Consider the following 26,742-nt stretch of genomic DNA (forward strand, 5'->3'; position numbering starts at 1 on the left):
TAACCCCCACCCAGCCCTAACCTTAACCATAAGTAACCAAACAGAATACAAGACTTTTTGGGAATATCTACTGCCCACAATGTAATAATTACAAACACACACACACACATACACACACCCGGCGGCCAATCCCCAACCCCCCCCCCCCCCCAACCCCAGCTCTAGATCTGTGTTTCAGATCTACTGTCTTCTGTTTTTCAGAGCGAAAGAATTGAGAAAGGCCAGGGAACATGAAAGTGTCCAGAGGAGTCCCTTGAAGATGTGACATCACTCTCCAGACTTTTTTTCTGTTTGTACCAAACATTTTACAAGTGGACAATTCAATTCAAAAATACAGTGAAAGCACTGCAATTATTACTACTACAGCAGGCGTCCTACAGTGGATTCTACTCCTGCTACTACACACGCTACAGCCGTCTCTTTCTTTTTTGTATTCAGTTTTTCCGTTTGTCTTTCTGTAAGGGGGAAGCTGCGAGTCCTGAAGGATTAAAAACTACGGGGGAAAACGGAGGGAGGACATTCGCTTTGTGGCATTTTTTGCACTTTTTCATGGATTGATTTTTTCATTTTGGCATGAGGGTGGGGGGAACGGAACAAAAACAACGGGACAAGACTGTCATCTTTGTCCTCCAGCGGATAACGAACGGGAATTCAAAATGCAAAAGCGTCATACACATGTGGGGACCTTCTTTTAAATATCTCATTATTTATTTTTTTAAAAAAGAGACTAACGCATTTGGAGACAAAAAAAAAACACACGAACCAAAAATTGTTGATAACACGTTGACCCTTTTGCACGCAAACTCCTATTCACAGCCTGATAAATCCATTATGGTCAGAAATGCTTTTTTTCCTCCGTTATTTATTTTGCTCTGTCTGCCTTGTCAACCAATCAAATGTGACGGAGCCACACATGAATGTAAGAAAGGTGTGGCCAGAAAATTTGAGTTAAAGCATATCCTTTATTTTGTTGTCTTAGTTGAGGGCTAATGTATGTTAGTGGTGGAATCAAATCCAAGGAACAAGTTTGATATACTTACAGTCTTTTATTTTTTTCTGGCTGGGATTCGTTTTTGCTTTCGATTTTGTGTTTTGTTCAGTTTGCTTGTCTCCTGCAAGTCCTGTGGCTGTTTTATTTAAAAAATGAAACGAAATGCATGCGTCCTGGCACAAAAATGCCTACTTAGATAATTCCCTGGCTTCATGCTTGAATTCTGAACAAAAAAAGTACCATTTTATTTATATATGTTATTTATTTATGTATTTATTTTTCCTCCACTCAATGTAGTGATGATGTCGCGGTGTACCCAGCACTTCCCCCAACCCCAAATCATTTCCTCTGTTTAATGTAAACATGTCACCCACTGCTTCATTCACTTTCAGTTCTTTTTTAGATTATTTATCATTCCCTTTGTCCGCATTACATTTTGACTCAGTTACAGTCGTGAAGGTTATTGTGTTGTCCTGTTTTAAACGAACTTCGGAAGCCGTAAAAGGCTTTTGAGGCGAAGATCACATACATTGCCTTGACTTCTTAGGGATCCTTTGAAGTCCCTTTACTGGGGGTAGAAAAATCCGTATTTTTGACTATTGAGCAGTTTCTGTATATAATGAAGGTCGAAGGTACATGGAGAAAAAAAATGTTTATCCGAAGGGGATTGTATTTAAAAAAATATATATTATTTTATTCATAAAAGGTGACAATAACATGGTAAGAGAGAAAAACATAATATTTGTATAGTTCTGTTTGAATGCTCAAGAAGTATGGTTGTATGGTTGTATTGTTTGTATATAGTGTACATACCTGGGGATAAAACGAGCTACGTGCATGAACATTTAAGACATGAACAGACAAACAAAAAAAAAAGATTAAAAGCATTAGTGGCTATGGTCTGTAAAATGATTCAAACTATTTCACTATAAGAGTATTTTATTTTATTTGAAATGTTCTTAAAAAGAACATTTTGCTAAAGCATGACCTTACTGCAAAAGTTTAAAAAAAAGTATTTAGAGTTAGGGAAAAGGCAAAATTAACTTAAGACAAAAAAAAGAGGTTATGTTATTTTTCCTTCTTTCCTTTTTTGTTCTGGGCTACCAAGAATTTTATCTTTTTTGCCAATGGTGCCAAGTAATGTGAATGCTATATTGCTTAACAAGAGAATTAAGTTATAATCTTTGCAGAGCAGATAATCATATGACAAAATAGCTTAGCATTAAATACCATACAATTCACTTGACCAGTGAGTACAGACGGATCTACACACAGTGGGAAAGGAGAGAAAAATAATCTCATCGATAACAGTTTTTTCTATCTTGTGTTGCTCATTTCGTGTCACTGGTGTCTAGAAACTGGTTAGATTTTTCATCATACAGCACGTGGATTTTCAAACCGTTTTCAGAGTACACAACAAGGCATACATTTAAAAAGATAAATCAAAACAAGACTGTATGTCTTGAAAACAGCGTTGTCTGTTGTCATACGGGCAAAAAAAAATGTAAATGAGGAGGAGTTGTATCTGCTTGTGTTTCTGGGCGGCAGGAATTGTAAATAGCGGGTGAGGTCCGTGAAAACTCCAGCACTTCTCACTAGTAGCGTTAAATTTAGGCACAGGCGGGCAACAGCGTTACGCTTTACTGTGCAGCCAGAATGACAGAAGATGCACACCGTGCCATGCATTTATCAGTATTATAGGAGGCGATGGGTTGTTCTTGCAGAATTTTCCCTGGGAAGGGGAAGACTAGTGATCTTTGCTGGCTGGAGCTTTCATCTGACTGAGGCTGCTACCGATCTGTGGGTCCCAAACCTCGTGGAAAACAAAAGCAACCCGAGCGACATGCGTGCTATCTAACGGGACTCCTGTATTGTACTGTACGAAAGAGGGACGTCTCAATACTCCGCGGTGCTACACGAGGACGTCCAGGGCAGAGATCGGTGTGCTTGACGTTTGCAGAAAGGTCGAATTCGAATTGGCTTCTGGTTGGACAGTCCATTTGACAAACTGTGATTAACTGACTACATAAATCGAGAAGCACTGTCGCGAAGCGTTGCCCACGTTTTTGGGGAGGAATGTTAATCTGCTGAATTTGTGAAAAAGAGCGAACAGTGAGCAGACTTCAGGCAGTGTCGGTAATGCCATTTAAACCAGTTTTATCAGTTGACAATGCATGGCAAAAACTTTCCAGTTTGTTGCTGTTGTTTTCGACTCTGCTTCCAGATATGTCTGTGCACTGTTGTTCTTATGTTGTGATTATGTGCATAACTATAATGTTTTCTTTTTTTTTTGTTTTTCGTTTGTTTGTTTGTTTGTTTGTCTGTTTCAGTGGCACAGACTTGTAAACCAGATGTAAACCGGAGTTTTCTCTAGAGTGTTAACATAGAAAGTGCCTATCCACATCCTGTCAGCGGCAGACAAAATTTCAGAAAGCATGCAAAGTGGTAAAATAAGGACAACCTGGCCTATTTTTTAAAACGAGTTGTTGTAGTTTGAAAATTAAGACGTTTGACAATTGTCATATTATTATAGCAAGACGGGGAAAATGACAATTCTAAATTCTTTTCCACAGGCCTTTTTAAAGGTTTTGGTTGTGTCTCTCGGCTTTCCAGCGTTGGTTTCATTTTCCCCTTTTGTAAGCCCGCATTATGAACTTTTCCGGGGTGCCGTCAGATTGTCACATTCTGGAGACCTAATTTTCCTGTTGAAATTGCCTGCTAATTCAACTGATATTTGCCTTGCATTCATCAATCCGGTAGGGGTATAGGATGTGAACTATTGCACCGCTGTGGTAAATTGAGAACGTCTTATTACACTTGCATGGGTTACATAGATAACTTGGTGACTGTACATCACCTGAAGCATGCTATTTTTTCTAATACTGGTAGTCAGGTAGACTTGTATAAAGACTTACTGTTCTGTTTAACAGTGAATGTTGGTTTAACGTGTCGCAGAACTTGAGAAAGACACAGGGCTTTTCAATGCAAGGCAAAAAAAAAACGTTATCAAAAAGAACAAATAAGATGTTATAGTCAGTATTCTTTGACCACGTTTCCTGGAGCAACGAAAATTTTGTACGAACGCGGTTTATTTAAAAGTTATTTGATATATAGGCTATTTATCTTTTTTTATTATTAATTTGGTCAGGATAGTGTTCTTCCAACTTCCATAACACATACAGATGTTACCTCGGGATCATGACTAAGTACTTTTGCCACCTACCAAACACAAACTCTCACGCGTACTGTACACATATTTGGATGTGAGGATGTTTCAGCTTCACTATATGCATATATGACATAGAGCAACTCCATGTACGGTTCTAATAGCTTAGAGATGCGTTTGCCTCCCTTTTGTATTTTTGACTCAGGGTGCCAAAGCGGGGAGGGGGAAGTGAAGCAGGACACCTGGGGCTCAATCCTGGGAAGTTTGGGGGGCATCTACAAATACACGCAGAAGAGAGGACTGCACCTCTCTAGCACAGGGTTTCCCCAGCGGCAAAGTAAACACGGGTGTCCATCGCAGATTACGGTTATACTGAACCCATCGTATGTCGTTTATTTTGTTTCAGAGAGCGAAGTCGACTGGGCTGTTTTTTTCCCACCAGTTTACGGTTGTCCCTAGAGAGATCGCAGGGAAAAGGGGAAAGGTCTTAATGTCAGCTTTATCATGTACTGTTACGCTCTTCTTAATGGATTGTTCAGTCAGTTGTTTTCTAAGTCTCGGTCTCTGCTATTCGTTGGTATATGTTGATGTTTAGGTATTTAAATTTCAAACGAAGCTGTCTTACGTTAACAGTATTCTGTTTTTATGATTGAGGTCCAATTAGCACTGGTAAGGTGGTAGTGGCCTTAAAATTATTGGGGGGCAGCAAATTCCTTAGATACCCACTCAACTTATGAAGGAAAACAAAAAGTTTAAAAAGAAAACGTCCAAACTTCCCAAATAAGCAGCGTCAGCTAAAATTGTGGCAAAAGCGTTGCTCGATTTCCCCAATCTATGGAACATCAGCTGCAATATCGATATACGTTAAAACTTTCATGTACCCTCCGCGTACCAACTAAAATATAAAAGGCAGGTTGAAAAAGGTTAAAACTGCACTGTGTAGTATAAGCTATGCACGTGCAGCTAACAGATCCGTGTCTTGTTTTTTTTTTCGTTTCGTTTTTTTTTTTGGTGGCCGTTAAATTCACCCTGAGGCGTGGAAAATCACACTGCTGTTAGCTCAAGGAGAAAACTGACCACTGGAAAAAAAAAACAATGACTATTCATGTATTGTGCTGTTTTGTTTTTAGACATAACCTAACTCAGGGTCTAGTGATGCTTAATAGGTAAGAGTCTTCACTCAAATGTTACTCTGACAATGCTTGTCTGGTGTCATCTCCTTGCCTGACCCTTTTTCTAAGGTGACCCACACAGGTTGCTGTTATCCACCGTTATAATGTCAAAAGAGCGTCCAGAGTCCAATGTAAATATTTAGTTCTAATACTACTAACCACCGTCCTTTATGAAAGAACATTCTTAATGGTATCAGGCACCTTTCGCAACAGTTCAGGGTGAGTTGCCACTGAACACCAATATTTTTATCAATGACACAAACATTGCATTTTTTTAAATGTAGTGTTTATTGGAAATAAGTACCTGTTGTAGCCTATAGGTTCATAGAGTTTAATTGAAGTATACATTTTAAATATACATATAATTTAAGACATAAAAATACGGTACAATATATTGATGATTTTCTGGTTAAATAATCTTTATCATTATGTTCCCTTTATAGAGTTTCATTACAAATATATATTACGGAACCCGTTTAGTGTTTAAATGTGCAGTCTGCAGACTTGTAGCTGCGCGTTTATGAAGCACCATGAGCTTAAACCACGAAAAGCTTGAGAGATTCCTTGTTGACAATATCCTTGTGAGGCATCTTGCTGTTCAGAATGGCAGCTTGTGAAAATATCCACTGTAAGCTAAACTGAATATAGAATATATTTTAATATGTCAAAATATACTTTAGTGTAATAAAAGTATGTATAACAAATATTGTATAGCAAAATGTCAAATGTAATATCTAGATATTCCAAAATAATATTTTACAATATATTGTATGATATATACATTGAGCTGTATGCGAGAGGCAATAATGTATATATTCTCAAACAGGGGCACCATAAAGGGGGGGAAGTTAGGATGATTCCAAGGGCCCCTGACTGACAGGGGCCCTAAAAAATGCTCAACATAATTAGATTGGTCTGGATTGAGGGCCCAAATTGATATGCTTTCATGGGGCCCAAAATCTCTGTCAGCACCCCTGTTCTCAAATATGACCAATATATATTTTGACATATTGGAAATATATTTTGAATAATAATTTTTTTTTTTTGCAAAAATAAATTTATTCATTTTAGTTGACAAATCCGCTGCATAATTGTATTATGATTTATCAGTATTGATTTAAAAAAAATGTATACAAGCCTTGTTATTTAGCACAAGCTGTTAAATAGTACGCCTCAATTAGTTGAAGTTCCTTATGTTTGTAAAGTAAGCAGCACGGATGGATATTGAGATTCAGCCCTAATTGATTTAGCGGAATCAGTAGGGCCAGGCGTGTTCCGCCTCCGTGTGTCGTTTTGGAGCGTGTCCATCGGCGCCTCACCTCCGCCTTTACGATCATTCTCTCTGCCCGTCGAGCAGTGACATTTCCTCCTCTTCCTCTCACGCACCTGAACACGAAAAAATAGGCAGGCGTATAGCGGGACAACCGGGTAGAAATACACCGTGTTTCAGCTTTCCACTTGTGAACACAGAGCAATAAACACTTCTTTCTCTTTTTCTTTTTATGCGAGGATTTATAGATCTAACGATGACAAAAACAATTGGACACACATCGTCGACCTACGATTATGCAATTGCTAGTATTGCGAGACAGGCGTTCCGTAGCTAATGTGCCGCGATAATATGACACCCTTGACCTAACTGCACGTTTTCATCATTAAAATAAAAAAAGGAAAACAAAAAAAGCTAGCCCTGCTTTTTTATCAAGGCAGTGGGCTCCAACACTTTGCATGTAAATCTAGTGTTAGTTCTCTCTTCTTCAGCGCTCTCTCCCTCTCTCCCTCTGTCTCTTTCCCTCTCTGTCTTCCCCTCCCTCCTTTTCTCACCCCTATAGGTTCTATAGTTCTTGTTTTCTGTTCTCCTAATCTCTTTTGCTCTCTCTTTTTCTACCCCTTTTTAATTTTTATTTTTGTAATAGTGCATGTAAAAGCGTCACTGAATCGATGGATATGTTAAAAAAAAAAATACAATTCAGCTGCTGAAGCCATGCAAAATATTTTGAATTGCCCTTAAAAATATGGAAGATGTTTTCTGAATGCTTTATATTCTTTCTGCTGTAAAATAATAAAAAGGAAAAAAATTATGAAAAATCTAAAGAAATATCATGCTGTTTTATTCTCTCCTTCATCAGTCACGTTGACTGATTTTCTGTTGACCTTGTCATTTACAGATATGCATAAGTATGTACAAGCTGCATAATTTGCTTAATTAATAAGGAAATGATCTGTTCAGTAGAACACCCCTGCATTAGTTTGATGTGGTAGTGAACATAAAATATACATTTATTCTGCACTTAGACCCAGGTAAGGAGTCCATTCTTTCATCTTCCGTACAGTTTTTTTGTATTATAGTGGCATAGTGAGTATGGAACCTATCCCAGGAAACATACCTTGGCCCAAGGCAAAATGCCTGTTCATCACAAAGCACACACTATGGCCGATTTACAGGCAAAAAAAACTCACTCACTTAGAGCCAGGCACAAGTTTCCCTTCTCTTGGAAAACATCTAATCTTTCTTCAACTCCTCAACTAGCCAAAAAGAAACTGATCCAAAATAAAACTGCAGCACTCTTCACATACAAGTGAATGCACACACATATGAGGGGGAAATAATCTGTAATAGCTCAATATGTGACGTAATCAAACTCCTCGTCACAACCAACCATTACAGCCTACCGAGTTACCTTTGGGCAGGTGTGAACACAGTAATACCACTCGGGTGCGGACCCAGAGGACCGTACCAAGACCTTTGAGAGGAGGTGATCTCTGTCCAGTCAAAAAAAAGGAAAAACTCTACAGTAACTTGGCTGTTGAACGAGATCCAACCTCAATCTGACCCAGCTTCCTGGTGTACTCTGCGGGTTTTACCTAAACAGGTCCCATTGCTAGGTGCATTTTGCTTTCTGGGATGTGGCAGAGCACACAAACCAGTAGCAACAGCCAGGGGAGAAGGAGAAACGAAGGTATTATTTAGTCTAGCAGTAAAGCATGGTGCCTTCTTGAAATCTGGGCAGATGACTACATCTGTCAGCTCCTAAAAACAGCTCAGAAAAACTCTTAAGTTTTTAAAATGTTTCTTCTTCCTGTATTTACGTTCTTGCTCCCGCCGCAGACACATCTGACCAATAAGCAGAAAGAGCGTTCTCACGTGGTTGGCAGTGGCGCGTCACTGCTTCGCTCGGATTGTTCTGTGTGTGAAAATAAGCAGAACTGAGGGGAGAATCGTACAACGTTACAAACCCATCAATTGATTCGGACCCGACAAACAGAACTATACGTGTGAAAACTGCAGGTACTGCAGGGATAACAATGCAGAGAAAACAGTTAAGTATTGTTAATGGTAAATGATGCATTTGTGTTACTGAATCATATCACTGGAATTGAACGTACTAAACATGAGAAGCTCTTTTAATGATTACTGAACATTAATGAGCATTCTTTAAATGGATTTTGACGGGGCGCTGCGCTGAAGAGCGAAACACACGCGAGCGGGCAAAACTGTAAAACGTATTTTAGTCGCGATCAAGCTCATCACCGTTACTCTCCACTGTAAGAACAGGCGAACAGATAACATGACATAAACGCATGTTTTATCTCAAACAGTTACTATGTTTGTTACTATGTCTGTTAATTCTGTAAACCTTTGTAAACTACTGAAGAAACAAGTAATGAATAACACAAGTTAAATACTGATCTCATATTTGTTCACCGTCAATGAATCATGGTGCCTCTTTTATCTGAAATAGCGACAATATCTATTCATGATTTTTACTTCAGTAGAAATTGAGTTATTGCTAAGTATTTGCGCCCTGTCAAGTAAAGTCTTACCAGAAAAGTTCCCAGCACATTATGCTTGAGTATTTAACTGCTTAAATAATAACCTGTAGATACAGATGCTAGTTTGATTATGTTAACCTGGCCTGTCTCTGTGCCCTCTTGTGGCCATGCAGGTTTCTGCACCATATTTGAACACTTGGATTTGCGTATGAATATTGCCTGTATTACTGTCTGTATTACTGTCTGCATTACTGTAATTAGTACCGGCACTAAAGAAATGTAATACCTGGCAGCTTTCCAGGACCAGTATCCCGTGCCGCACTAGCTTCGGTAGATACATGGTAAAATGAATGCTGTGCCTTGTCGTTTTGAACATGGTGGTGCTAGGCACTTTTGCAATGCCCTCAGCTCCTGGAGTCGTCTTTCATTTTTTTTTTAGAAAAATCGCAAATGGACTGCATTTATATAGCTCTTAACTAAATATATAGCACAAAAACTTAAAGTGGAACCTAAAACAAGATCACTGAAACCCAAAATGTAGCACGTTTAAGTCAGCAAGAGCACAAATACATTTTCTGCTTTGCAATTTTATAATATTCTTTTTGCAAAACACTTCACACAGTTCTCTACATTAGACACAAACGTAAATCTCTTGATTTGGAAAACACTGTCATTCAAAATACCACAATTATGTATATATGGGCAACACCCACGCCACGTCTGTAAACATAAAACTTACAGTCCTGGATCAATTTGTTGGTGTCCTTACAACTCATTGAAAGAATGTCTCATTCCTCCTGATTAAATCAGAAGCTCAGAAAGAAAATTGTAGATAACCATGTTAAAGGTAAAGGCTATAAGACCATCTCCAAGCAGCTTCATGTTCCTGTGACCACAGGTAGTAGGGACGTCAGAGGCAGAAGGGCGTCACAGGCCGGAAGGGCGTCAGAGGCAGAAGGGCGGGCGGGCCGGAAGGGCGTCAGAGGCAGAAGGGCGGGCCGGAAGGGCGTCAGAGGCAGAAGGGCGGGCGGGCCGGAAGGGCGTCAGAGGCAGAAGGGCGGGCCGGAAGGGCGTCAGAGGCAGAAGGGCGGGCCGGAAGGGCGTCAGAGGCAGAAGGGCGGGCGGGCCGGAAGGGCGTCAGAGGCAGAAGGGCGGGCGGGCCGGAAGGGCGTCAGAGGCAGAAGGGCGGGCGGGCCGGAAGGGCGTCAGAGGCAGAAGGGCGGGCGGGCCGGAAGGGCGTCAGAGGCAGAAGGGCGGGCGGGCCGGAAGGGCGTCAGAGGCGGAAGGGCGGGCGGGCCGGAAGGGCGTCACAGGCGGAAGGGCGGGCGGGCCGGAAGGGCGTCAGAGGCAGAAGGGGCGGGCGGGCCGGAAGGGCGTCAGAGGCAGAAGGGCGGGCGGGCCGGAAGGGCGTCACAGGCGGAAGGGGCGGGCGGGCCGGAAGGGCGTCAGAGGCAGAAGGGCGGGCGGGCCGGAAGGGCGTCAGAGGCAGAAGGGCGGGCGGGCCGGAAGGGCGTCAGAGGCAGAAGGGGCGGGCGGGCCGGAAGGGCGTCAGAGGCAGAAGGGCGGGCGGGCCGGACGGGCGTCAGAGGCAGAAGGGCGGGCGGGCCGGAAGGGCGTCAGAGGCAGAAGGGGCGGGCGGGCCGGAAGGGCGTCACAGGCGGAAGGGGCGGGCGGGCCGGAAGGGCGTCAGAGGCAGAAGGGCGGGCGGGCCGGAAGGGCGTCAGAGGCAGAAGGGCGGGCGGGCCGGAAGGGCGTCAGAGGCAGAAGGGCGGGCGGGCCGGAAGGGCGTCAGAGGCAGAAGGGCGGGCGGGCCGGAAGGGCGTCACAGGCAGAAGGGGCGGGCGGGCCGGAAGGGCGTCACAGGCAGGAAGGGCGTCACAGGTAGAAGGGGCGGGCGGGCCGGAAGGGCGTCACAGGCAGAAGGGGCGGGCGGGCCGGAAGGGCGTCAGAGGCAGAAGGGCGGGCGGGCCGGAAGGGCGTCAGAGGCAGAAGGGCGGGCGGGCCGGAAGGGCGTCAGAGGCAGAAGGGCGGGCGGGCCGGAAGGGCGTCAGAGGCAGAAGGGCGGGCGGGCCGGAAGGGCGTCACAGGCAGAAGGGGCGGGCGGGCCGGAAGGGCGTCACAGGCAGAAGGGCGTCACAGGTAGAAGGGGCGGGCGGGCCGGAAGGGCGTCACAGGCAGAAGGGCGTCACAGGTAGTACGAGTGTCTCAGGCAGTAGGGTAGACAGGATATCTTGGTTTTTTTTTGGGTCTCCAGGCAGCACCCCCCAGGAGGGGTGGGAAGATAAAAAAGTGCATCAGCCAAAGTAGGGGAGACTAGAGGAAGTGCAAAGGTGGGAACGCAGGCAGGGGGTCCGTGAAACATCAGTACTCCAATTCCACAAGAGAGGGTGAAGCTAGAATAACAGCACTGACAGTTCAGTTTATCCAAGGCCAATGGCACCGATCCCCACCCAGCTCTACACCTCACACTGTAGGCCTGGCTGGGGGTGAGTAGTTAGGTAGAGCTAGAATTGGAGTCCCTATAAGCTAGACTGAACAAGTGTGTTTTTTTGTCTAGATTTGAATATTTAGAGTGACATTCACTGGGAGACTCTGCAGCCTGCTGTAGCTCTTTATACTCTAGGTACTAATAGATATCCTGCTTTTTTGAGATCGAAGCAGGCGAGGCGGGTTGTAAGAGTCCGGTAGATCTGTAAGATATACTGGTGCCAGGCCGTTCAGTTCTTTGTAAGTTAATAACAGTATTTCATTATTAGTGCGACACTGGATGGAAGCCAGTGAAGGGCACATAGGACAGTATTACTATGGACATAAGCAATATGGAAACCGTAAGAAAATAATGTGTTACTTTTACTAGGGTGCTTCTGTGATGTGGTTTGGTCTGAAACTGGATTTGCTGTAGTAAGGAACAACTGTAGGTGGTGAACAACCATTTTTTCCAGGATCTTTGAAATGAAAGGAAATGTCACGTCCGACATACCTGACTCTCCTGTCTCCTCCCTAACGTTTGTCCCGTCAGCCCCAGTCTGCACGTGGATGTCACAAAACTTCCTGTTGCTTGTGCCCTTCTTTAGTTTTCGACACAGTAGTTTCAAAATTTGGTTTCTTGAGAACAGGCCTAATAATAGTGATTTTAAAGGGCTTTGGAACACATCTGAGCCTAAGAGACAAGTTCAACAAGTTTGACAGGATAGTGATAATAAGTGGTGCAATCTTCTTAAGAAGATTAGTAGGAATTTGGTCTACTGGGTTAAGTCAAGCATCTGGGACTCTTCTGTGACTAACGTCAAACAATTCTTTGTTATCCTAATATCAAAGGCCCTTATCTAGCTCTTATTTGAAGGAACCCAGGGTTTTAGTTTAGGAACATAAGAAATTTACAGACGAAAGGAGACCAGTCAGCCCATCAAGCTCGTCTGGGGAGAACTTAACTAGTAGCTCAGAGTTGTTAAAATCTTAAATGTAACTTAGACGTAATGTTAGTCTTGTATGTCTGTACCGTCTTCTTCCGTTTAAGCCAGTTCGCTTGGCAGTGAAACAACTGGTACATTCCAATGTTATAAGAAATCTGGTTAGCACAAAGTTTCACCACAAATTCTGCCGTCCCATATAGCCATTGATTCACCAGGAAAATACACGATGGACTGTTCAGTCCTAGAGGAGATCACCTTAAACCACGGATCTTATGCCATCGAAAACACCGTCAGCGGAGTACCACTAGGGGGACCTGATGAGCTGCCTTTTAGTTAGTCATATACACCAGCTCTGGTTCGTTGTTTTAGTTTACATTAACACGAAGATGGACGAGGCAATAAATAAGGCTGAACCGCACTGCTGGATCTGGCCGTGTTATAAAGATGCATGTAATCCGCATTGAGAAGCGGGGACTCGTAAAACGCTTTGGTAGAAAGAAATGCGAAACTGATAAACGGAAAGAGACTGCACAAATAACGCTGGCAAGGGACTGGATGATAATTAGTAATATTACAGGAGGTTCTCTGAGAGGTACTTTAGCGTGTAGAAATAGAAGCAGTTTGCGTGTAGTTAATATTAAGGTTAACGGTATGTAGATGTAGTATGTAGATACATGGTCCACGATTAAGGCAAGCCAAGTTCTTTTATTAGCAGAAGTCTTACTCGTCATAACTCAATTAATGTTAATAAAAATAAATTTTTACTAGTAAAAATATGAATTCCATATATCTACAAAGCAATTCTTACTAGTAAGAATGATCATTTTTACTAGTAAGAACTGCATTTTTCCTAGTAAGAACTACATTTTTCCTAGTAAGAATTCATATTCTAGCATATTCATGTTCTAGGACTTACCGTACATTGTGTCGCGGGTAATTTGTACATCGCTCTAAGATGTATTGTTGTATTGTTTGGAAACGCTCTTTGTCATATTTACTCCCCAAGCCGAATTCGCATAAATCCGGCGACTGGCGCGTGTTTAATCCCTGACTAAGCGTAGCGTAATATTTCCGGCGTTGTAGCTTTGCTGAAAGTACTCACATCCTCGACGTTTAGCTACTCACACCTTGAGCTTTTTAAGCTTCGTTATTATTTTTTTACGTATAGCTTTGTGCACTTTATTTGGTTATTGAAGCGATATTAAAAACTGCTTCGTTTTAGCAGGAATTCAGATATTTTCCTTTGTTTTCATATTTGTGTTGTAAAAAACCTTTAATGCAAAACTACTGCACAGGACTGTATGTATCCAGTGACGGACTGGGGTCCTGCCTATTGAATATCAGCCTTATCCGGGGTCAAAGGAAATAATCTGTGCTTGTGTAAATCTATGATAATATATTTGTAAAAATGTATCAGCTTAGCCTGTCCCAGAGCCCCCCCTGTATTTTAAGTGGCCATCCAATATATCCATGTCTTGTTTTGACTGGACCACCAGCACACGATATTTGGCTAACGAATACCTCATCAAATCATTTAACTAATTAAGTTAATGAATTAATTTAGCTGGTTGTGAAATTTAACGAATACATGGAACGGCTGGGATGCCCCTGGAGGAGGAATTTGCTAACCAAAGCGGTGTTCATTTAATCATCTGATAAGCCAGGCTACCTGGAACTTTCATTTGCTTGTATTCTTATTTTGCATTGCTGTTTTCTTAACAAATATACTGTAGCGCAGGCGGGATTTGAATATCCCTGCAGGAGTAACTGTTCTTGGTGTTAATTCTTGTGGCCGCCCAGAGCCAAAATACATTTACTACCCGGATAAATAGCTTTAAACATTTTCTTTGACTTTGTAACTGTACTCTTTATACATGCACACCCCCATCAATGAACTGCTGCTGGCAATTTAGAGACGTTAGTAACCTCATCTGCATGGCTGGAATGCAGGAGTTGACACAGGGAGAAATTCCAGACACAGAGAACAGAGCCGAGTTTTACACTATCAGCCCTGGAGATGTGAGGTAGTATGCCACCACTAAGTATGGACATTTACAATACCAGTATCTCCCTATAGGGTTGCCTTTCTGTACCCCATTATTATCTGAGCACTGGTATTGAGTGAGGGAGGGCAGAGCTGGAGATGCACCTGTCACACCTACCACAAGTACAGGAAGGTGTGATTTCACAAGGTCCGCCACCCTGCAGGCAGGAGCCTTTGTGGAATCTACTGCTATGGAAAAAATAAAGAAACCACTATATATTCTTTTATTCTGGGGCCGGTTGCACAAAACACCCTTAGGTATGTAAGTTTTGCAGTTTATCTTGGTCTTATTCTTAAGGAATACCTTAAAGTTCCCTTAACGGTTGCACAAGAGACCTTAACTGCAAAAGAAAGGAAAAACTCCCACGGAACCTACGACTGTAGCTTAACCGCAATTAGGCTGAATTTATGGTGATCAATTCTGGGATCGCAGATTACAAATGCAGTCTGTTTTGTCTTGCAGTCATCATTCTTTTTCAGTGTCAGTCTTTTTCAGCTCTTGAGGACAGAGCAAAGCCTCAAACAGAAGGATTTTGGTCCTGTATTGCATAAAACATGTTTCCTAGTTCTTTGAAGACTTAATGAATTTAAACCCAATGAATGCATTAATTTGTGGAAGATTGTCAAGTTTGGTAAAACTATTTATCTCTGCAACTTAGTCAATTCATGTTTTTCAATTCATTTGTTTATGTTTTGGTCCCTGCCTTATGGTGCATCACCTGGTTCTTCCGGTAAGTCGAGCACCTCCAGTGTGGAGAGGATCTTGCTGGTTCAGGGCGACATACGGTTTGCCGTGCGGCTGCAGATCGAAGAGGAACAGTGCATCCGCTAGCTGTGCCAATAAGCTCAAACTGGGCTTACTGTCATAAAACAACGCTGAAGTTGCCAGCAGTGAGCGATGGAGTTGATAAAGGCAGAATGTAGGAACTAGATCTAACATGTGAAAGCTCTACTGCAAACACCAGAGGTTCAGTTATGTTTTGTTACTTCATCGTTACTCATGGGAAAATCCTGCCTGGGTGTCTAGGAAGTTTGGAATATGCACAGCAGAATTTCCAGACACTGGAAAAAGATGCACAGAAAATGGAGAAGGAGAAAGAAGTAAGCGGACCTCATGTTCCATCAACAACTCCGGTCAGTATGATCCTATGCTGTACTTCCCGGAAACACCTTATCATTGCCGAATCTGAATCCTTTTATTCACCAGGTACAAAAAAATACAGTGAATTTATTTTGGTGGTGGTGCGAGTTTAAAAATTATAAAGTCATAGACAAAAATCCAAGACAAAAGTACATAAAACAATACATGAAATAACGATAAATGAGATGTAGAACAAGAAAATTTGCTATTAATTAATAAACAAATAGATGTAGGCATATAAATACGGGCTCGGTTCTTGGTGGCAGTGGCAAAGCGACCAAATTTGCCCCAGTGGTGGGCAGGAGGACGTATATTGTGACATCATAATGGGTACATTCACAATAGTCACATTGTGTGTTTTTAAGTTTTTAATATAATATTTTTGAATAGTAAAGATTGTATCATTTAAAGTAAGACTAGCACTGTTTAAGCTGTAGTTTCACAACTAATATAACTTAACTAAAAAAAACGCAAAACTGATCCCTATAATGAAATGATTTTCTCTGAAATAGGACTGCAATCTTCTTCAGGTATTATGTTACATCCTCGTGCTCTGCAAGTGCAGCGGTAATGTGTGGATTCATAATGAAAGATAAGAAAGCTCTTAATTCATCTTATCTGTTTCATCTGCATCATGGCAAAAACATTTCAGCAAAATGCACGGCAACCTTACAGCCTGCCAGGTATGACCCCCCCAATACAACACTTACGTTCTTGGCCACACAGAGTGAACGTTTCTCTTTTTAATGGGAGATCTGGCTATGATTTAGTGTGTGTGGAATTACGGGAGATGTGAGGGATGCAGGGATTCCGCAGGAAGGAAGCACGTTGCATGATGATTTGACATAAAATCTAATCATAATTAGAATTTTTTTGACAAAATGTCGTAGTTGTAGGATTTTATTAATTGTATAAATCAAGAAAAATGTGTAATAAGATATATTTAATTTTGTTAGTTGGAAAGGAAGGGGGCATCTACTGGTATGGGGGATATGGGGGGGGGCATCTCCTCTGTCCCCCCTATTTCCAGTACATATGAGTTTATCTAGTGCAGGACCATAATGAACTTGAATCCTATTATGTGAAGCACAGGGTACACGGTATGAGGATGCTGATTGGCTGTCTGTGACAGGCTGTATAAACACACTCTCTGGGTAATGGAGGCAGTGAGCTAGTTTGACTAAAATGATGCATATGAACTAAGGCAAGAAGCTGGTGTATCTGACATATTTATACAGCCTGCATCCGCACAGAGCCAGCGGCAGAAACAGTGACGGTGTGCGACCATAGTGCAAACCACTAAGCCGGTTTATTTGAAGAAAGTGCACCTTAAGCTTAAGGTCAAAGCCAAAGTCCATCAGTGAATTGGTTCTCCACGTCAGCAGGTGCAGGGTGCCAGATTGAAGGCTGCACCTACAATGTTACAGTAAAATGTAAACGTTTGATTGCATCTAAAGATCTCTGAATTTTTTCTTCTGTTATGCGATGAACCCTGAATGCTCTCTGGATTCCTTCTGCAGTGGAAATGCAGACACGTTGGCTGACGTCCTCTTCTGAATGCCTGTAGTCTGAGGCTCCATCATTCCTGGGATCAGCCCCCTCCACACACACACACACACACACACACACACACACACACACACACACACACGTTTGTATTCTTTGTGAGGACAGTCCATTCATTTCTTATCTCTTGGCACATTGAATCAATGGGAATTTCAGTGTCACAATGAGTCACTTGAATTTCCTGTTTGTGAGTAAAATATTTATCTGGAAAGTCTTTCGGGGTGGGCAGAAGAGCCTTCTAAATGAACTTTATACCCTTAAGATTGAGCAATTATATGAACACTTGCTTTAAGTCCCCTGTTTTTGGCATATCCTGTGCTTAATTTGTCTCTATCTAGGTGAGAACTTCATGGTTGATATGGAAATGTGAGAATCCAGCAGTCAATGCAGGCTCCCACAAATACAGGTTTTTTCTTTGATAAGGTGGGACACCCCCAGCTAAAATGCCGTTGTATACACAATGGTAAGAACGCCACAACAAAGACCCTAAACAGGCATCTTTCTTCCCCTGTCCTACTTGGCCATAATCCTTTCATTTCTTTCCCACTATCTTGTCTCCCTTCTAGGCATGCAGTCCTCTACTCAGTCAGACTATGATTATTAACTTTACTATCCTCTGGATATTTGCCTCCTCTGAGCCTTGGTACTGTAACTGCTCAGTTCAGTGACTGTTTTGCCTGTTTCTACGGTAACGACTTGTTAGAGCATGGGGATGTCAGCTTAATGTGTTATCAGTCCCAACCCGTGGGATGGAGAAAGGAGCACTGCATGTTCCAGGCCTGTTCAGAGGTTCCAGAAAAATCTGTGGGAAAAATGTTAATGTTCTGTGCTGTCCTCGCCGAAATAAACAGATGTGCTAGCTTTCTCATTTAACGTTTGGATATTGAGTACTACGTGGGCTTCCAGGCAAAACCACATGTGGGCAGAAAGGAGAGCGGCTCAGTCCACAGAGTTTTTGTTGTGATAAAGGAGGCTTTCTGGTAATATTAGTAAGATCTTAACGTGTGGCTTACTAGATGACTGTTGTTATGGGAGTGACATCCTCAAAGTCTAATCCTTTTAATTGTGCAATGGAAATGCTTTAATCTTTTCAGGTGCTTAACAAACTTTAAAACAGGAGGTATATACTGTATTAACTCATAATAAAATATGTTTGGGAAAAAAATTAACTATACTACAGTCAAATGCAAAAGTTTGCATCCCCTTGTTTTGAAATGAGAAAAGGAGTAAAACAAAGATAAGAATTTTCATTGACACATTATTTCATGCACGGTCAATTGTTACAAATGATTCTTCAACAGTCGCAAAAACGGTGAAAAAGTATACAGTTTTGCTTGAAAATTTGTGAAAACATTGTTTTCTAAAAATAAATGGACATTTCTTTTTATGGAGTCGTTCTGGTCCCGAGGCAGAAAAGCAGGCCCAGATCTTCATGTTTCCACCACCATGCTTCACTGTAGTGAGGAGGTTCTTTTCTTGAAATGCAGTGTTGACTTTTCTCCAAACACGGTGCCTGTGACTGTGGCCAAAAAACTCAATATGGATGTTGTTATGGGGGGGGGGGGGGGGCTCCAGAACCACCCCTCAAAACACTCTTAAATGCTGGTGGATCTTCAAAAACATGTGTAGTGTCAGGCCTAAGATGACCTTCAATCAGACTTTCCTTGCAGGTGCATAAAAATATGCTTCCATAATACTTTAGATTCATACTGTAACATTGCAGTAAGCAACGAGTGGTAATTTTTTAATTTAATTTGCTTATAAGCAACATAATGTAAGCAAAAGAACATCAGCCAGCTGGCAAAAGTCCTATTGTCCTCCATGTTCACAATTGTCTTGCTTCCGTGAAAACAGGAGAAACATTCGTCAGTCCTGTGAATAATAGTGAATCGGAGCTCACCGGTGTAGGCGTAACAAATTTGTGACATTTATGTGCGTTCGCAGTAATGCGCTTACAGAAAGATTAGTTGTCAGAGAGTGGTGAAATTTTTGTCTGTTTCTGGGGAAAAAAAGATCCGTGCAAATAGAAAGCTAAATTGGAGGAGAATTTTTGCGTTACTAAACGAAAAAGTATTAGTGCGGACAGGCCCTCGGTCTCAACAAGTGCTGTATGTGGTACGTGTGTCTTGCTGAGTTCTGTTTGTGCTGCCAGGTGTAGATGCCGTCCCACTGTTTGCGTCATTCATATCCCTCTGCGAAGTTCAGTTTGGCTGCGTGTCAGGCTTCTCTTGAACATGGGGCAACACGATCAGATGCTCTCTCAAGCAGCTTAAATTAGCCTAGTTGTGAAATTTCCGCATTTCGTCGGATGAGAGCTGATGCATTGTAATGTGTGTATACATCAAAATAAAGTGTGCAAATTGTATTAAATACTACTAAGATCAGCATCAGTGGTGCATCTCTGCTGATAGCAAGAGCAGGATGTGACTGGCTGTGACTTTCTCACAGGATGCTGTAGAACGGCTGCCTGATGGAGAGATGGATCAAGCACCAGACAGGCGAGAAAACCCGTCTAAGAATATCGACTCGCCTTCTTTCTGTGGAGGCAGTGGAGCCTGCATGACTGGATGGATTACAACCATGAACTGTGTGGCCAAGTAAGCTGACACAGATGACAAGTAAAGAAGCCGCTATGTGTCATCAGAAGCACCCGGAAATGGACTTATTGGGGCGGCACAAACCACAGGATCTACATGCATTTTTCTGTCAGAAACTCAGATATGATCTTTTCTCTGAATTCTGACACCGTCCTGGTGCCCAGTACAATGTTATTGGTAGGTGTCTGAGTTCCTCGTAAGCGAAATACGTTCTGCTGACACACTTCAAGCTTGTGAAACATAACTTAAAAGGCAGGACTTTGTTTCTGAAATAAGCTTGTTTTAAGGAAGTGGAACCCCCCCCCCCCACAGTCATCAAATCACATAGGCATCAAAGGATATGGAGTTCAGCTGTTCAGCAAGACTCCCAGAGGCGCCACGAGATGGAACAGGGAGAATCACTACAGCCCGGGATAAACACAAGATGTTTTCTTCTAAGCATATTTTTAGAATTCTAATGTTGTTCTTGGCATATTTTTACGTTTGAATTCTGTCAAGATTTTTTTTTTTTTTTTTTTTTTGCTTAGGCTTCCTGGCCATGGAGACGACACAATACCACATTTTCACTGTGGTACATCTCCCCTGCCTGTTTTCTGTGGCCAAACGGCACATTCAGTCTCCACAGTCAAGTTAGTTTTTGTTCTCACTTTTCCGGCTTCAGATTGAATCGCGCAAAGGACAGCGAGCGATTTTATACTTTTCAAGCTTTTTTGCAAACCTTTTCGCAAAACTCTAAAGACTCATCCATCAAAATACATTCTGCACCATGGTGAACGTTGATGCAAAATAAAAAACACACGTCGCAAAAATTAAGTCACAGTCAGCACACGGTAGTCATCATTTAAACACGATCACTCAAAACTGACTCGAAACTCTTCACACATGTTTATAGACATGAAAAGAAACCAAAGAGTGACTAGAACATAAAATATGTGCTGGATGAGTGTGCGATTGCCCCGGGTGATTTTGACGTCAATATACAAATGGGTCACACAGAGGATTCTTCCCGCATCACCCAACAAGGGAGAGCATTTCCTGCGATTTAGACAAAGTTCTCTGTCCTGATCCAGCCCTGAGACATGACAATGAGGCAGAATGAATATTCTTCGGTGACTCTGGCTTGGCAGCTGCAAAACATTTTACTGTAATATGCCTCTCATTTGGATTTTTGACTTTGCCCTTTTGAAGTACTGAATACTGCAAAATTACAAAATTCCACTAAACAACAATTTTTTTTTTTACTCTAGTCCTTTGGTTTCCAATTTTTCAGCTCAAGGTGCAAAAGATCATAATTCTTTACACATCTTTTTTCGTCGTTGAAGGACTTTTTGCAAAACTCTAGTCACGATGATTATATTGGAGTGTCTCACATCCCACATCCAGCAAATCAAACTCCAAAACTGGGAACAGGTCAAAACACCATAAAAGGTCACGGAGTTTAATTTTAAACACAAAATGGAACTAGAGAGTATCGGAACAAGGCCAAAGAGGAAGAGGCGGACGAGGACAGTCATGAAGTGAGAGCCACGTGGTTAATCATGGAGTCTATGCATGAGGCAGGCCTAAGGGTGTGAGCAAACGTTTCAGGGTCATGTGTGGCATCGATTGTCCGAATATTCTGGCAGGAAAATCGATATGTACAAAAACATTCACGTGCTGTATTTGTATATGAAGGCTACAGTACACACGGTAATCATGTTTATATCTTCAGTAGCAGAGTATAAATACTGTACATTTTTCCCTTTGTGTCCTACATTATGTATTTACCTTCATGGAACTGAAAGAATAGTGAGGCGAGATCTTCACAGCAGAGCAGGAAGCAGAGATTATTCAGATGGTGCGGAGGAACAATAGAGTTGGATTACGGGAAATACAGTCTGCTGTAATAACAGACCACACAAAAGTCGATCGCATCCATTCGGTCAGTTTATCAGCTGTTGATAGGATCTTGAAACGTAACAACTTAAGCATGTACTTATGCAAATGTACCGAATGCCATCGTAGAGGAACAGGGACCATGTAAAGTAGCTGAGATATCAAGATGTACAGGTAATGAGCCAGAGTTGTACATTCACTATGTGTTTACTGTAAGTCTGAGCAGGACCGGTTTTATTACACATGCTTTCGTGACCAGGAGGCATGGAAGGAATATCACTGGGCACAGGGCAACAGGGCAGGTACCAGGGCAGGGAGGTGCAAACATAATTATGTGTGCTGCTATATCAGAAAATGGTCCTGTAGCGTACATCCCAACAACTGGGTAAGGCTTACTGTATTTCTGGATGAGCTTCACAGATTACCGCTGGTGTCTGAAGGGAGAGAGCTTGCTAGGGTCACTGTCCAACATTAATAATCATAATAATTGTTTTTATGCTTCCCTCAACTTCCACTTTGTAGAGCAAGCTGGCAGTGAAGGGCAGCCACCCAGGGAGCTGGGAGTTTAGGGCCTCGCTCAAGGATCAGACATGCTCGGAGATTTTTCCCCCACTGCATTGCCAGGGAGATATAGTTTGTGTTGTTAATGAACAAACGTGGCCCACAGAGCTCGGGGATCAGGCAGACTAACGCATGTTTTTTTTTTTTTGTTGTTTTATACATTTTAGTATTTCTGGTTTTTCAATATTTCTGTTTGCATGCATGCAATAGTGTATGTACAGATTTTACTGCAGTTATTGAGTCTTTTGCCTGAGAATGTTCCCCGATTGCTTGCATGTGTTTACTGTTGACTGATGTGTGTTACTGTTATAGAATTTTGTAGCGTTATTTTGACGAATGTAGCTGACGAAGCGCCTGAGAAAAACTGTTAAGTGCTGAGTTCTTGCTGTGTGCTATTTGGTCAGTCTCCTATAATCATGCTAATAATCGCCAATGTTAACGTGAAACAGCTAGATTAGACTTTCAATCATGGAAACCAACAAGTCAAACAACAGAATTATTTAGCCAAACGTAGGAGCCTTTCAGTTTTAAAGTAGTCTGTAGAACCTGAAGTAGCTCAAACATTCGTCTCTGAGATGAATTATCTGATCACCCTAATAATAACATGTATTAGGGTATATGTGTAGTCAATTTTCTGTAAACTTGTGTCGAGTGTCGGTTAAAGGTAGGCTCTGTGTTGAAGCCCCTGCGATCATATCGCTGCTGTGACAAGAAAATGACGTCACGGAGGACTGAACGCGGCCCTGACCTGCAGGGGGAGCCGTCGTCAGCCTGTCCAAGTCGGGGCCACCATGCTGTTGTGTCAGAGCAGTGAGCCTCCGGCCTCCTCATAGACCCTGATTTCCTGTCAGGTGGTAGCAGACGTGACCTTTAGGATTCGGCGTTCCCCCTCCGCCTCTGCCCCCCCCCCCCCCCCCCCCCCCCCCCCCCCCCCCGAGCCAGCAGTACTGACCTTAAAGACTTAAAGGAAGGCGTGTGGTTTTTTTTTTGTATTTATCGTATTATATGTTTTTCAAAAACTCAACTATTTTTTTCCAGGTTAGGTAAAATTAGACATGAGTAAAAGTTCCCTCTGTGAGTATATGTGTGTGTGTGAGGATCATGTATAAATTACATTGTGAGGACCAAATATTCTCACAATATAATAAAAACCTGTTATTTTTACATTATGGGGACAATTTTTTCAGTCCCCACAAGGAGAAACTCAATTTTGTAAAAATTGTAATCGAAAAACTGAAAATACCAAAAGTCTTGTGTTTTGTTTGGTTACTTCTGGTTAAGGTCAGGGCCAGGTGGGGGTTAAGGCTGTCATCGTCAGGATTAGAGTATAGTCCATACAAATGAATGAACGGTCCCCACAAAGATATGGATACAAACGTGTGTGTGTGTGTCTACTACCCAGCAGGAAAATGCGAGCCTACAGGAACGTCAGGGAGGAGCTAGACCCCACGTTCATGTCAGAGAAAGCCTATCGCCTGGTGCCGGCCACTTCAGTTGGAACCCGTCCACCCTTTGAGTCAGTCATAGAGTTGGTTGGAGGTGCTGCTCCCTTTCAATGAGAGGCGTTCAAAGCCAAATCCCATTGCCAGGTACGCGGGTGGACGGGCAGGCAGGAAGCGGGGAAAGACGAGGCAGGTTGGCAGGATCTTCGGGAATCGGGGTTTATTCAGGGAACAGGAAGACAAACTAACACTGATGACAAGTCTGGGGAAGTCGGACTCGGATGCGGACTAAATACACAAGACAAGTCAAAAATAACAGGAAACAGCTGGGCATGATAGGGGAAGCACACGTGGATGATCAGGGGGCGTGGCACACACGAGGAGCGGACGAGCTGGGCATGATCGGGGAAGCACACGTGGATGATCAGGGGGCGTGGCACACACGAGGAGCGGACGAGCTGGGCATGATCGGGGAAGCACACGTGGATGATCAGGGGGCGTGGCACACACGAGGAGCGGACGAGCTGGGCATGATCGGGGAAGCACACGTGGATGATCAGGGGGCGTGGCACACACGAGGAGCGGACGAGCTGGGCATGATCGGGGAAGCACACGTGGATGATCAGGGGGCGTGGCACACACGAGGAGCGGATCTCCCTAGGTGATGGCAGCACTCAGTGCTTCTTTCCGCTTGCTGGTGAGCCAGTATTTATTATTAATTAAATGGTAGTCTATGTAGAATGTGGTTCATTTAATTATTATATTTTAATAACAAGAATTTGGATTGAAGATGATTTGAACTTTTTTTTTAAATAGTATTAAGAATGAAATACAGACGGACTTGTACACAGGGAGATTCTGGTTTGGTCTTGCCAATGTTGCCCTAGTTTGCTGTAGTCTGATGATCCCTCCCTGGCGTGGAGGTTGCAGTACGTTCTTGTTGAGTTTGGGATTTGAGTTTCAGTCATCATAGCCGTTTATGATTATGCATTATGTATCATTCACATCTAGGTCTGAATGGTGACTCAGCCGCAATTCCAAGTTAAAGTTGGCAGTCGTTCCTGTCGAGTAGACTCACTTTGCCTGCAGGGCTTAGAAACATCGCAAATCACAACAGACTCCCATGCGTTCTTAACCCTATGGTACTGCTGTTCAAGGATATGGAATGTCCATGAGTGGAATGCAGGTGAAGTATTTTGCTTTGCATTCAAGCTCCCAAAATGCAAGAACAGCAATGACTCAGGCATTAGTATCAGGATAGCGATCAGTTGAAAACAATACGGCTGGATAAGTTGGCTGGAATATGTATTTTTTTTCATTGATAGTTTTTACAGTCGACAGTGTTTAACGTTCACAGTGGGCAAGCTATGTCATACATCAAACATCCATGGTCAAGTAATATGCAAGATGGGGACCGGTGTATGTCCACGTGCTTGCATACATACAGTCAGTAACTACTGTTGTTGGTTGTAGACACGCAGATCTATCCCTGATGCCTATCACAGTATGTTTCAGCCGTATGCCTCAGATTTCACATGTAAACAGAGTATCCTGGTTATTAATATAGGGCTGGATCTTAGCAACCACTTCATCTGAAATGAAAATGAAATGAAGTAAAGATACTTTATTGATTCCCGAGGGGACATTCTATTTTCACATACCCCATCTCGCTCTCCTTAACGTATCATTACTGGATACCCTGGGGTGTTTCTCACTGCTTAGCTATGTACTGTTTTTGTTTTGCACTATTGAGTTGCGTGGGTGTATTTTCTTCTTTTTTTATATGCAGGGCATGTTTCCAAGCCACTGTTCATTTTGATTGTAATTTGAGGTTCCTTTCTAAAGCCTGCCAAATCTGCTTTTGATAGTTAAGATGTATTCCTTGGTTACTGTGTGGTTTCTGAAACTGTTCTATGAGGTACTACACCAGCGCCAGGCATTGTCCTCCTGGTAACTTGGTGGAAACAGAACTTTGAACGCGTACTTCGTTTGGTATGTGAACAATTTCCTTTATTATGCTGGGAGCCTTATTTACAACTCTAAGGCACGGAATCCCATGGCGTTTAACTAGTCTTAAAAGTCGCGCACATAAAAACCGCGCGCGCGCCTGCACAGCTCTCGCTCAGTGGACGGGTTGAATCTTGAGGCTCTGGGGGCGGGAACAGTGGCTGACTTCTCCACCTCGTTGATTGGTCACTTATAATCCCGTGATTGGCTGTTTGATTTGCAGCAAGATAAAAAAAGATGATCACTGACCAGCCGATCGGAGAACAACCACTTTCACGCTCTGTTGTGATGTGGGAGCAAGGAAGTCTTGCATCTTTCAGGGATCCTATTTTAATATTGCACGTTCGAGGTGGTAATCGGAATCATACATATATGATTCAGAATGTAATACTTAATGATTTGTTGATACTGGCTGATAAACACAATCCAATAAGGGGAGTATCGCACTATGTGCGCGAGTTTTGAATGTAATTAAACGCCAGAAATTCCCAATGGGGAATTTACGTATTTACAGTGCTGGATTTTTTTTTACTTTGCTAGGTTGGTTGATTGGGGATTTTGGTCGTCTCTGTGTTCTTTACGTCTGAGTCAGTCATTTTGATGTCAGTTCGCCCCACACTAGCATTTCCCTGTCAGTCTTTCCTGTAAGTCTTCACGCTGTTGATGGTGCCCGTCTCTGGGCTATGTCAGCAGTAATTAAGCAGCTTTTTTTTTCTACCAAGTGAGCAAGTAAAAAAAATATGCAAAAATGTCATTCAAGTGATGTAAGTCATACAGTATAACGGAAACATTTACTCAGCGGCCACAATGCCCTCAGCCCACTTCCCTGGGGGAGGGTCGATTGTGATCAGTCATTTTGAAAATGCATTTATTCCTCAGTGGGTCGAAAAGTTTAACTTGGTCCACAGATAAACTACCACCTTCACCGGATGAGCAGACCAGACAAAACTATTAGGTCAATATACAATGTGATTAGCGGTCTCTTTTTAAATT

General features: G+C 42.5%; 1 protein-coding gene and 1 long non-coding RNA gene across 2 annotated transcripts in view; both read left to right on the top strand.

Annotated features, from left to right (window-relative positions):
• The window catches only part of camta1a (calmodulin binding transcription activator 1a), a 285,485-nt gene extending 278,068 nt beyond the window's left edge, over nucleotides 1–7,417 (top strand). Inside the window, exon 23 of the mRNA XM_049016579.1 lies at nucleotides 202–7,417. Coding sequence (XP_048872536.1) covers nucleotides 202–234 — 33 coding nt within the window. The 3' untranslated portion in view covers nucleotides 235–7,417. The remainder of the gene's footprint in view (nucleotides 1–201) is intronic.
• Nucleotides 7,418–8,524: 1,107 nt separating this feature from the next.
• On the top strand, nucleotides 8,525–23,103 carry LOC125745491 (uncharacterized). The gene is made up of 3 exons (XR_007398686.1): nucleotides 8,525–8,649; nucleotides 15,588–15,694; nucleotides 19,716–23,103. It is a non-coding gene; the product is annotated as an uncharacterized LOC125745491 (long non-coding RNA).
• The last annotated feature ends 3,639 nt before the right edge of the window (nucleotides 23,104–26,742 follow it).

The sequence above is a fragment of the Brienomyrus brachyistius genome, chromosome 6 (assembly GCF_023856365.1).
Source record: "Brienomyrus brachyistius isolate T26 chromosome 6, BBRACH_0.4, whole genome shotgun sequence".
Taxonomy (NCBI): Eukaryota; Metazoa; Chordata; class Actinopteri; order Osteoglossiformes; family Mormyridae; genus Brienomyrus; species Brienomyrus brachyistius.